At 36.5% G+C, this 13,309-nt stretch overlaps 1 protein-coding gene across 1 annotated transcript; it reads left to right on the top strand.

Annotated features, from left to right (window-relative positions):
- The first annotated feature begins 495 nt into the window (after positions 1 to 495).
- On the top strand, positions 496 to 12,526 carry LOC114143771 (synaptotagmin-4). The gene is made up of 5 exons (XM_028016081.1): positions 496 to 827; positions 4,156 to 5,159; positions 9,249 to 9,420; positions 10,992 to 11,158; positions 11,261 to 12,526. Exons 1-5 carry the CDS (start codon positions 809 to 811, stop codon positions 11,408 to 11,410), a joined length of 1,512 nt encoding a protein of 503 aa, XP_027871882.1. The 5' UTR covers positions 496 to 808; the 3' UTR covers positions 11,411 to 12,526.
- The last annotated feature ends 783 nt before the right edge of the window (positions 12,527 to 13,309 follow it).

Raw genomic sequence — 13,309 nt, 5'->3', positions numbered from 1 at the left:
GTTGCTCACATTACACACAAGCAGAACATGTTTACTGATTAGGTGACTTGCAATGACAATTGTTTGCATTGAGTAACATATTTAAAAATCATGTGTTCATGTCCTTCCACTTCCCAGTTATTTTTTTTTTCACTTTGTGTTGCAAAAAGTCAAAATAAAATAAAATGAATTGTGTGGTTGTATGAGTAAGTAGTAAACAGGTAAATGAATTTGTTTCCGTATTATGGAGGGGGAATACATAATTTTTAAAAAGCTAAAATATTTGGTGGGTAAAGAGGAAGAATATTTGTGTGTGATGATATGATTGTGGGACCCAAATTTCAAGATGATTGGTTATTCTCTATCCCATAGTTTTATAAGTATTTTTTTTTCTCCTTTGAAAAGGAGAAAAGAGAAGAACTATGTTCTCATACATCTCAGGATAAATATTTAATTTAACATAAATGCAGATAAAAAAATAAATGCAGAACACCACACAAGACCATATTTATTCATCATAGAGTGTGGTTGTTGTTTTTAACAGCAGATGTCAATTAAATTGAACATTGACATGAGTCGTTTTACCGAGGAAGCGATCAGAAGCGCCGTGAAAATAATCGGATCCGCGCCTCTCTGGCTGCAGACACAGGGGGAATCTTCCCTCTTTCGTAGAAGAGTTGTGATATTAAAATGAAAGAAGGTGGAGCTTCTTCGCGTCCTTCCGACGCAGGTTCCCTCGGAAGATGAAGCAGCTGCTGGATGGTTGTCAGATCGCTGCGCACTCGGGATGGTCCGCTCACTCTGACCCAGCTCTCCTCAGACGCCGAAGATGTCGTATTCTCTGGGAGGTAGGATATGTTTTCCATGTAAGACTTTATCACGTGTCGGATTCTAAAGCATAAAAAGGAAACTATTCCAAATATCTTATCAGGCTCGTTTCCAAGTTCTTGAGTGTGAAAATGAGACTGAAAAAATTAACTTTAATGGGTAAATAAATATAATATACTGTATAACTGTTATTTCTTTAACATAATAGCTGTTGCAACTTCTTAATTCATCTCTCAAAGTAAATACCTGTTTTTCTTACTGACTGAATTGGCACTGCTCAGATTAGAAATTACTGTAATGTTCTGGCCCTGACAGCAGTATTTTTTTTCTTTACATCACTGATTTAGAGCACAAAATTGACAAAAAATAAATTTAGCGGGAGAGTGAATATTAGCTTCAGCATTTCTTAAAAATATTAAAAACAAGTACTTTTTTTTTATTACAAAATTCATTTGTATTGCAAACTCTATATCTGTATTCTGAGTGTGTGAAATCAAATTCTTTGTGCACAAACCTCGTCAGTAATGCTGATTCTGTGTCCAATAGAAAATTGTGTTGTTTGTATGGTTGAAACTGCTTAAGAAATAATTCTCTGTGGTTGTACAAGAATGTAAAGGAACAGCGATGCTTTTCATTTGCAAAACCTGTACAATTACAACAAATAAGCAACCATTTGCACAACAGAACTGAACAAAACTATGATGGTTTTTATTATAATTTATAAAGCAGTACAACAGTAGTGAGCAACTGAGCCACCTCATGTCAATGGTATTTGCAAAGATTGATGCTAAACTCCCAGAATTGTAATAAACAACTAGAATTGTCTCAAAAACTTTCAGGGGGATCTTTTCGGACTCTCATGCTGGATGAGCCATCCATAATAGAGTCAGGCATGAGTTCTGACTTATTCTCATCCTGATACAGCTTTTCCTTGAGGAATGATCCTGAGAGCAGAACAATGATCAGAGAGGAGTTCAGTCTTTTACGCCTGAGGCAGAATATGACTCAGAATTCACAAGAAGTCATGGATTTTGATATGGATGTCGGGGCTGAACAAATGGTGATATAGATGTTAACCCTCAAATCCTTTACCCGTTTTCCTTTTTGAAAATTCTTAATTTGTTTTCATGAGTACCAAATTGCGCTGTTGTCACATCAACTAGAGTCATACTCTTACCATGCCATGTAAATCTAATGTAGAACATATAAAATACTCTATAAAGTGCACAAAAATATTGGAGGATTCAATTTTATCACTTGTGCACAGCTGAATGGGATGCTGCCTTTTAAATATTGCATTTGTCACATACCTGTAATTCAGTCTTAACTTTATACCTTTTATGGTCATTCAAATGAAAGCATGGTATTTGTTGTTAACTGGTTAAACTGGAGACATAAGAAGCCTTTCTGCTTTATGGTCATTCCTGGCTGTGTACGCAGATAATGCATCAGGTTTACAAGTCATGGGAGGAGGATAATCCTGGTGCGCTTCATAAGTTCCTACATATTTTTTGTTTTCAGATAATCTAGAAACCTTTGTGTTTTGACTATATGTTTTTCTGCTTATCACTGAAGAAAAACATGTGAAGCAAAACACCAAAAACCAAACAAACAGGTGTACTTGTATTTGTACTAAAATGTACTATGAGCACTCTAGATGCACCACTAGAAACTAGGAGCCTTCAGAAGTATTTTTTCAGGATTAATTTTATCCAGTTACTTAATCATTTATGATAAAAATAGCAAAACAAACTGAAATACTGAATATTCTAGTTGTTTTTTAAATATAAACTAAATGTAAAATCAGTTTAATTATTTTTTAAAGTAATATTAACATGCTTAAATTCACATGAAGCTTTAGATAGTTTAGTTTCTCAAGGGTATGTTTCAAGTCTCCCTAAATGAAACGATTTCAAATTTGTACACCAATTGTATTATTTTATTATCATTCTAACAGCTAATTTAGATTCAAACTATGTTTTATTAGTGTGATTCATTGCTTCTCAGTGGATTCATCTCTTAATGGAGAGGAGCTTCCAGTTACTCTCTCTGATGGGGCTGCTGGGTCTGTACTGGGAGATTTAACGCTCTCTTGATGAATAGTGATCTCATCTCTATGGATGTTGATTGGTTTCATTTTCAAGAGCTTTTACAGTTTGATGCGATGATCTTTTTATAGGAGGAACACACCTCAGGTTGCAGCAGCTTATAGTTAATCTTTTTGTCCTCATGGAGATGTATCTTAACTTTACTATTGACAGAGAAAACATTTTAGTATTTGTTGATCTCAGCATGGTCGCTTGCTGATGTGATTTTCACAAAAATCCAATTATGGAGGATGAGTCATCTTAATACAGCCCCACTGTGTGACATTAAATAACCGCAGCAGCTTATGTGGCTCCAATCTCTTTTAAGTCTAAAAAGCAATTTACAATTACATGCTAAAAGAGATGACTGTGAAAATGCAGAAAATAAAGTCAGGGATTGTGATGCAAAACACATCAATGCTATATTGGTCTTTCTTCTTAGTTTTTAAACGTTTTTTTATTTTTATTTTGGCACCTTATGGATGACTCAACCATGATTTTGAAAATGTAAACTGAAACTCTACAAAAATTCAATAAATCAAAACAACAAACAAGCGCAGATGTCTTGCTAGAGTGGCCAACTATATCATTTTAATTATTTCAACATTTCCTCTTTGATTTCATCAAGCACACAGATTGCAGATGAAACAAGATAATGGTTTTCAGCAGGATCCTCTTGCAATGAATTCATCTTCATTTGTAGTCAAACTCTGGAGACGATTTCATTTGTCAGTCTATGATAATCATAATGCTTGTGTTTCCTTTCCTGCAGCCTTAATCGTACAAACAACAGTTAGCGTTTTAGCATGACTGGATTTTCTTTGACATAAATAAGGACACAATATCAGTGAGAGTGCATGAATGCATTCTCGCTTTTTAAGTTCTTTTTTCTCTTTATAAGTGAGAATGCATTACTGCATTAATGTTCCTCTTTCTTCTTATTATTATTCAATATTCATACGTCATACTGCATTTAACTACTTCTGCTAACTTTAACCAAATGTGCAACTAATCATATCAAAATGTAGCTTCCTTCTACTTTTTCCCTATTTCTTATGCTTTGTTCTGCATATTCTTCAGCAATCATTCTGCAGATTTGCAGTCTCACGTCTGTTTCGCTAGGAACAGCAATTTTTCTAGTATAAGTATTATGTTTATTTATTAATTGGTGCCAAATAATGCTGTAATACTTTTAACTTGTTAAACCAAATAACTATTTAGCCTCCTTTATCATGCCTATTTGTGACTTTTTGTTTTCTAGTCCACCTGCAAGTTGTGCTGGCTGTGGGTCTGGCTGTGTTCTGCTACTGTCTGGTTCTTGGCTGCATCCTTTGCTGTCGCAAACAGAAAAGCCTTTCCTCTGAAGACAAAGAAGCAGCTGTTCTGTCCCTTCAACCCACTGAGAGTGTGACTGTGACATTAAGTCACTCTCCGTGTACTCAGCCTGTCAAACAGCAGTATGAAGAGCTGGATGGTAATGTGTTGGAGTGCCCTTCTTCTAAAAGTAGCTCTTCTCCATCTGAAGATGATCTCAACACTCTCCCATTCAACAACAACCCTTCTAGAGCAGCTGAGCTGGCGCAGTCTTCCAGAGCTACTTTCCCAATGCGGCGCCTTAGTACTTCTGCTCTGCCCTGCTCTCCCAGTAAAGCTGCTAGTCATGGCAGGGCTTCCTTGCCCTCCCTCACCAAGCTCAGCTTTGTATCCAAATCCTGCCGGGTGATAGGCAGACGCAGAACTGTTAGTGGAGAAAGTTTTGCTCTCAGTGAGAGCAGTCGGCTTACAGCAGGTGCTCCCAGCGTTAACAGCCAGCAGGGGGAGCTAAGTCACCCTCAGTATGGCTCCAACTCCAACTCTGCCTCACCCAAACCAGCTCCTCTTCTGCACTTCTCCATGCTCTTTAGCTCTAGCTCTGGCACCTTGGTGGTCAACATCCTGGGGCTTTCTGGGGACACTAGAAGACGCAGTGGGGTATTTGTTCGCGCCAGCCTCCCTCCACTTCACCCCTCGCTCCAGCAGACAGCCTCACGCCGGCGCAGCCTTTGCCCAGACCTCGTCAGCCAGAGCTTTGTGCTGCAGGTGGGCTCTGTGGAGGAGCTCTGCACCTGTACCCTGAGGCTGGCTGTCTACAGCAGGGACTTCTCTGGGCTGAGAGAGGCCACTCTGGGGGAAGTGGAGTTACCCTGTGAGGAGATTGAGTGGGAGCCTGACTCCAAGACTACCTACACCAAGCAGCTCATCCCAAGCAAAATCAAGCTGAAAAAGGTACATAGAAAAATAGCTTTAAAAAATTGTCTTAAATTTGTGTTAGAGACAGATACCAAAATTACAAGTTTCCTACATACTGTAAAAACACAAAATCTGAGTATTTTTGGTCTAATTTCTGGTGGAAATCTTACTACACTGGACATAAGACAAGACTAACTTTCAAGTAACTTTTCAGCAAGAAATTAGCTTGTTTTAAGTCAGTAATTTCTTAATATGGATGAAAATAACTGCACTTGTTCCACTGGCAGATTATTTCACTTATAATATGGGAAAGATGTCATATTCCACAGGCAGATTATTTCAGTACTTTTTCATCAATATTGAGGAATTATTGTCTAAACAAGCTCCTATTTCTTTTTGAAAAGTTACTTATGAGTTAATATTGTCTTATTTTAAGTGTTTTAAGATGTTTGCACTAGAAACTACACAAAAAATACTAAGATTTTGTGTTTTTGCTATAAAGTTTCTGAGTCCTATACTGTTACAAAAAGTTGTTTTCTCTCGCAAAAGTGAAAAAAATTAAAAAGTACTTTGCTTATATATTGATTCTTTTACAAAGATCAAATGCTGTTTTCATATCTTCTGAACTGTATGATTGCAAACATCAATATATTTTACTGTTTTTTTTCTGATTGGACTTGTTTATTATTGAGAAGTGAAAGAAAAACATGCTACATTCAAGTTACTTGGGAAGTGGGAACATGGAGCTGGGTTTGATGTCAGATCAGAAGCAACAGCTTTCTTCAGAAATCGGAATTTCAACAAACAAAATTTTAAATTTTACTTTCCTTAAACAAACACCACTTTTAATTTGTTCAGTTTAGAGTTGCAGTTGCATGTGTGTTTTGAAACATAAACACGTTTTTACTACATCTTACTACTGTTGATGCATGGAGTGGCCATACTGAAACACAAAATCCACCTTACAAGTCGTAACTGGGGTAGTCAGAGTTGTTCCCACTTTCCCAGTGGGAAAAACAACTTTGGAGGACATTCCAGTTCATTTTCTGTCAATTCAACAAAAAGATGCTGATGCCCTCACAAAAATAGACTGAATGCTGAAACGAAATTAGATACAGTTTAAAAAAGCTCTCGGTTTTTTCCTTTTAACATATTTCTTTTCAACTAAATTGCACAATATAAATATCACATTATTGGAAATAATCTAACAAAATGATTTATAAAATGATTTATCATGGCCATTTTTTTTATACAATAAAAAGCTATAATTTTAACAGATGTATGAAAAATGTTTGTGAGCTGCTGTGTTTTTTGTTTGATTCTCGCTTTTGTTTACTTTGTGTTCCAGTGAATGCATCATGGATTCACTGAGAAAAAAAAAAGTCTTCCCAAGGTCTTTGCAAAGTCTTCTCAGCTGCTTTAATGGATAGGGAAAGTTTTCTCGCACCCTGTTAAATAACATATTTAATCTATGGTCACATTCAACATCTAATCAGCTATGCCATTAGCCAGTTTTCCATAGATGTTAGTCATGGGGATTTTGTTGATAGTGACTGCAGAACAAACAGGCCGAGTGAAACAAATTGGATGAGCGCCCACGCAGTGCTCTCTGTGACTCAGCTGCAACGCTGCCAAAAGGCATTAATAACAGCCTTTTGGTGGGGGGTGAACCTGAGGCTTCAATGGACTGTATTCACTCACGAGTGCCACTGTTCTTGTTGGGAAAACCCATTTCCTGTCCCCTTCCTCTTTATATAATGGCCAGTTATAGATTATTGATTCCATTCCAGAGCATCATCTTCCACAGTCTCAGTAAGAGCAGCTGCTGAATGTAAACAGGTGGATGTGGACTGGCTATAGAAAAAGCACGGTTATTCTGCCTCCTGGAAAATAGAGAAAGAGTGATGTGTAATTTGGTCAAGGCTCTGTGGCTCCAGCTTTGATGTCTGCCCATTCTGAATATGAACTAATACATCACTTTTGTAATCATTGCAATGTAAGCAGTGAGGTTACTGGCAATAATTCATCTACCATTTCTTGTTTTGACATTTTGTTGGAATAAAAGGTTTTGAGATTATAGGCATTTTGAGAGGCTAATCAATGATTGTTAATTTCCTGTGATTGTTTGCATGCTCTCAGTTTTTAATGTGAGTGTCCAAAATACCCACAGCAAATGTCATGTTTATCTCAGTCAGCAGAGAAAACAATTAGCATTTTTAGCAAATTAAACAATCAGTTATTTATCTAAAAAAAACCCCACCTGCTTTCATACAGGCAGATGTACTGTCCACATATAGTCACAGTTTTAGTAAAACCACAGGTAGCTTTCAACACAGCTAATAGATTATTGGAATTTTAGATGATACATCATCACAATGCGTTGCATAATATGAATGCAAAAGTGACTTTTGAAACTTTGCATTTTATTTATATTTTCCATATTTATCTTACACTCTGGAAATTAAATTTCAATGCTCTGACCGCCTCCAAGAATGCAGATAACTGTTTATTTATCTGAAAGTAGGATATGCAGTCAAATTCATTTTCAAGCATCCCACATGCTATAATGGATCTTCAGCAGTACAATGTTTGCATACTATTGCCTGCATTTATTTTTGGGTCACTGCTCCACTATTTCAGTGACAGCTATGTAAATGCTGTAACATGTATGTCAGAGTTTTTGCAAATAGTTATCTCATAAATAAGTTGTTAGTCTCTGTGACGGAGTTAGAGAGTCCTGGTTCATCTTGGGTGCACACGCGGTGTTCCTGCTTCAGTTAAACATTCATTCTAACCTGTTTTCAGCATTAAACGTTTTCCCGGTTCTGTTTTCAAGTAGGGTGTTTCCGGATTGTGGCGTGCCCGGAGGGAGTCACCTGAGGTGGTGATGTCATCAGAGCGCACTGGGTGTTATCTATTAAACTGAGTATTGTATTTTGTTTATAAGTTTATTTTATTTATTTATTTTTCTCTTATTATTATTATTATTTTGTATGCTTTAAGAGTTGATTTGAGTTAGAAGTAATTACTTAGTATTTTTGCTTGTTTGGATTGTCTGTGGGCGGAGCCTGTGGCTTTAAAAGCAGGGCTCTGCTCCACAGGAGGGCAGTCTGTGGTTAGACTCCTGAAGAAGTCACGCTGGAGGTGATGGACTGTTGCAGTGAAGGTACTGATGATTATTTGATTTCTAACCTGCTCTGGATGTCCTTTGTGTGTGGTCTGTACCTGCCATCTTTGCCATCTTTCTTAATAAATTCCTCTAAAACAATCTCCGACTTGGACCAGTCATTATGTTTGACTAAATCATATTAGAACCCCGTCACAGTCTCTCTGCTCTAAGCTGAAACTGGGTGTGGTGGACCATTCTGTTCTTGGAGAAACCGGTTTCAGTCAGTTCAGAGGGACCACTACTCCTTATCTTTAAATTTTTATTTTATGACCGACCCCCACCCCGCTTTCAATAAAACCAGGCTGATGCAGGGAGGCAAGTTGGAGTTGTTATGAGGCACTGCCATAACTCTCCGATTTACATTCACAGTGAAAAGTAAGCATGCCTGTGCTGAGTTAAAACTGTTGCTTAAAAAGTTGTTGTTCATTTGAGTGACATTATCTGAGGTGAAATGATAGTGACAGCAGCAGTGAGCTGAAAAACACTTGTTGAATAAAATCTCCAAGCAGACAAGCAGTTCCTGTTGAGCATAAGCTCATTCATCTGACAGCAGAAAGTGACTCACTGGACTTTTCACAGTTCAAGCTGATCAGAGTTGACATAAAATCAGATGGAAATTATAGTGAGAAGTACACATCAGTTGTTGATTTTATCTAAAGTGACTAAGAACATAAACACCTATTATTTTTGATGGAGAGTCAAATGAAAACAAGAAAAATGAAAAAATTATGGCTATTAGCTTTAAGTGGCTCACAATTTCATGTAGATATGCTTAGAATGGGAAGATTTTATTATTTATGACTTGAATCAGATATTACTTATCATTTATATATTTTCTGTTGTCAAAAGAATATAAAGTGCACATTTGTAGAGAAAAAAAAATTTACTTCCTCCCACGAGAGTCATGACATTTTTGTTCTTTTAACCTGTAGATCTTCCCTATTACTTGTCCTCAGAGTTTCAGTTCTCAGGAGACTCTGGGATGCAGGAAGAGCTCAATCTGCGTGCCACGGACTTTAGGCCAACTGTTCATCTTGCTGCAGTACCAGACCCTGGCTCAGCGAATCAAAGTGATGGTTCGAAAGGCTGAAAATTTGGTCAAGCTGACACGAATCCCAGGAACTCCAGGTGAAGATCCAATTCACATCTAAACAAGAAAATGCATGTGTCGGGACACTTTAACTGTGTAAATATCCAAATGCTTAGTTACTTTGTAGGGAAGGTTAATGAGAGAAGTAAAATAAAACAATTTTTGACTTGTTTAGTTTAATGAACATACCAGATCTGACCTTTTTGTATAATATCTAACAGCTTCCACAAAGTCCATTGAAAACATAATCTATAGACCTTTTAGCTTGATAACAACAAGCTCATAATTATTCATGCTCTTGACAAATCTGGATTTAAAATGATTTTCATTCACCCAAAAAGTTTGTTTCTCATAGAAAATGTGACATAGGTCTTTCAAAAGATAAAACAATGCAGTATAAATTTGAAAAATGGTATTTTAGTGATTTAACTTTGATAATGAGCTTCAAATTTGTGAGGTTGGAAGGCTTCAACATAATCTTTTCTCCCACTAATGTTTCTTTGTCAGTTTCAAGTTATTGACATTAATTCCAGTCACAAGGAACATTCACTTTAGAGCTAAATTTGCCTGCATCCCTTTAGTCTGCTGTAAGTTTAAAGTTGGGTTCATTCCCTTAATTGGTAACAATAAAATTTGTCAGAATGTGTGTTGGTCTCCTGCTTAGTCCAGCTGCAGATAGGCAGACCAGTTTCTTGTTTGGCGTATGGCATAATTACATCAGAAACTGATCAGCCCAGAAGTCATTTCCCCTCCTGTCTATACCATATCTTGCTGCATCTGATTTTCTGCTGGTTAGGATTGGAGGAAGCAGGAAAATCTGTACAAAGAAAAAATGTTTCAAAACATATGGACTAGAGACATGGTGTTTTTCTATTATAGTGAATTTAATTAGGTCTCTTAAATGGATTATCAACAGTGATTATATATTCCAGGTGATGTTGGAGATATGCAAAAGCGGGAGCTACGAGGAAATAAACAAGTTTGTTTAGATTATGTGAGTGTAGCAACGGAAGATTTCTGTAAATAAACATTCGCTGCAAATAATAAGATAAATAATTGCATTTGATTACTGTAGAAGAAAACTATAGATAGAAACAATGCAATCTAATTTATCTTTTTACATTGAAAACAATTTTAAAACAGTTTATCTGCCCAATAAGATGCACTCTTTTGTTTTATAGTATATAAGCAATGCAAGGCTAACAAAAAACTAACAATTTTCTTAAATCAACTCAGGAAAAGTACATCTGAAACTATAAGCACATAAAATAATTCAAGTAAAAATAATTTAAGACCCATTAGAGACTGTTGAAACACTAACAAACTTTGTACCAGGCACTTCCATGTGCAACTGAATAAAAAATAAAATGTTTTCTAAGTCGTCACATGGAAATGGTGACCCAATCAGAAGTAATTTTTTGTGATAAGTGCACAGAGGAGGAGATATACTCAATTTTGAGTTCCATTTGGAGGAACTAGCTTTTAGCTAGATCATATAATCCAGCTAGTCACCTCAAACTGGCAGGTGAAAATAAAATATTTAACTTAAAGGTCATATTAAAGAGGTGTGTGTCACTAGCAAGCAAAAAAATTGCCTTTTTTTTAACAGATCACTATGTTGTCATCAACTTACATCAGGATGGTAAAATAATTGACACAAAGGAGACCAAAGTGGCCAGTGGACCAAACCCCATCTGGAATGCTCCCTTCCTGTTTGACCTTCCACCTGGTGACATCACCCAGCTGCCACTGGCTCTCGAATTCATCGTGATGCAGGTTTGAATTTTAGACAAATGAAACGTGTGCTTTAAAATTACACTTTATCGATGAAAGCTGTGACACTCCATCCAGTAACTGAATCTGGATTCATTGTTACAGGGTCGTCTCTACACTAAGAACAGTATTCTGGGGCGCGTACTGATTGGCGGCAATGCTTCAGATGTAGGACAGGAGCACTGGAGGGAAATCTGCGGTCCAGGACAAACGGAAACCACCCGCTGGCACGCCATCCAGTCAGATGCAGTGTAGGACTAACTATATGTAAAATGTAGGTGGAGTAGGATCACATTTATCTATGGGACTATAGAAGGTGAAACACTGATCACACTTGGGTGGTAGGAATGATGTGTAACAAGTTTGTCTAATATAGCAGTCATCTCACCCCATCACATTACTTCACTGTGATTAATACTGTAGCATTGTAACAACTTGGATGTACTGTGAAACTTATACTAATGTTGTAGAACTGTTTATTTTGTGCCAAGAAACTACAGATTTCAAAGCTTGCTGGATAAAAAGGCTAACATGCATGTGTGTATTTTATATCTTTGACAGTGTGTGACTTCTTTCTTTCATCTGTAACTGTACTAATGCCCCTCTTTCACACTCGTATATCTATTATTCTGTACAGAGCTGTTAAAATTTCATTAATATGGTTGGGATGCCTGCTAATTCTTCATCACTTTATTCTTTACCTGGGGAAAATAAATAAATAAATAAATAAAATTCCACTTTATTTGGATTTCTTAGCACACAAAGTTAGAACTGCCAGGTTGCAGACAATCCTTTTAATCTTAAAGATAAATGTTGCTTGCAGTAACACTTGAATAGGTCCACTTCATAATAAAGTAGAGCAGCTCTAAGATCCCCAGGACATCCATAACCATTCAAACTTGGTTACATTGTGGCAAATTTGTAAAACCTTATTACATGAGAACAAAGTGTTAGGATTTTCATCACACAGCTTATCAGCAACATGCTGGTCAGGAGGATTTCTGTGCAGACTACTATTCTGCACAATGATTTTAATCTGTCAGAAGACACTGCATATGAGAAGGAATAACGAACTACCAGTATGTCATCTCAGAAGATGTGTGCATTTAGGAAACTTTTATTTTCCATAATCTGGAGGGATCATCCACATTTTGATTATTTTTTTAATGGGATTGCAAGAAACCTCGAACTGTTAGGGTCCTAAAAGGTTTTGATAATGGGAATAATTAAAGATACATTATTACACATTATATAGAGATCTCTACTCTGCACATATCTACAGGTTAAATATTTTACATTGAAGAAAGGCTCACTGAAAGCCAAAATGTCTATCATTGATTGGATTTATTTCTAAAATATGAACAGCAAAAATTTTTTACAGCAAACATAAAATAGTAAATTCCCTCAAACAGAAAACACAAGTTGGTCCCAGATTGTTTATTGCAAAGATTTTTTTTAAATCTTAAGGAAGGACATACTGTATTTTTATATCAGTACTGCAGTGGGCCAACAGGTGTCAGCAGAACCACCTTTATCCATTTGGAGATGCATTGGAATACAGATTATGCTCGGTTCTTTTTAATGAAATCCTTTATCTCAATGTTTGTGACCAAATGACAGCTGCTGAAAAACTTAGGAAATAATTTGGATTTACACTATGTAACAGATGATTGCTAAAGAGGTAAATTTGAAAGCAGTGAACATTTTCTCTAAATATACTTTCTGCATGTCAAGAAGTGTTCAAACATCCTGTTATCTAGGCTGGTATGGTGGTGTTTAATTTTGTATTTTGACAAGTTGAAATTAAATAAATATAATTTACAAGAAAGCAAAAGTAACAAGTCACTAATTTATTGTCATTTCATGTAAACCCATTGTCCACTTTATTAGGTACACCTCGCTAATACTAGGTTGGACCCATTATTGCCTTCAGAACTGCCTTCATTATTCCTGCCAGAGATTTAACAAGGAGTCAGAAACATGTCTTAGAAAATTTATATTTACATGACAGTATCATACAGTTGCTGCAGATTTGTGTGCTGCACATCCATGATGTACATGTCCTGTTATAGAATAGAATAGAATTACTTTATTCATCCCAGCAGGGAAATTATTTCGCAGTTACAGCAGCATAGAGACAAGACACACAACATC

This window comes from Xiphophorus couchianus, chromosome 4, assembly GCF_001444195.1.
Source record: "Xiphophorus couchianus chromosome 4, X_couchianus-1.0, whole genome shotgun sequence".
Classification (NCBI taxonomy): domain Eukaryota; kingdom Metazoa; phylum Chordata; class Actinopteri; order Cyprinodontiformes; family Poeciliidae; genus Xiphophorus; species Xiphophorus couchianus.
This window is presented reverse-complemented; position numbering and strand designations above follow the sequence as displayed.

Bases quoted from the DNA above. Each gene is read 5' to 3' on its own strand.
- LOC114143771 (XM_028016081.1), top strand. The intron at 9,421-10,991 runs GTGAAGATCCAA...TTTTTTTAACAG, and splicing joins ACGAATCCCAGGAACTCCAG to ATCACTATGTTGTCATCAAC. The intron at 11,159-11,260 runs GTTTGAATTTTA...TCATTGTTACAG, and splicing joins TCGAATTCATCGTGATGCAG to GGTCGTCTCTACACTAAGAA.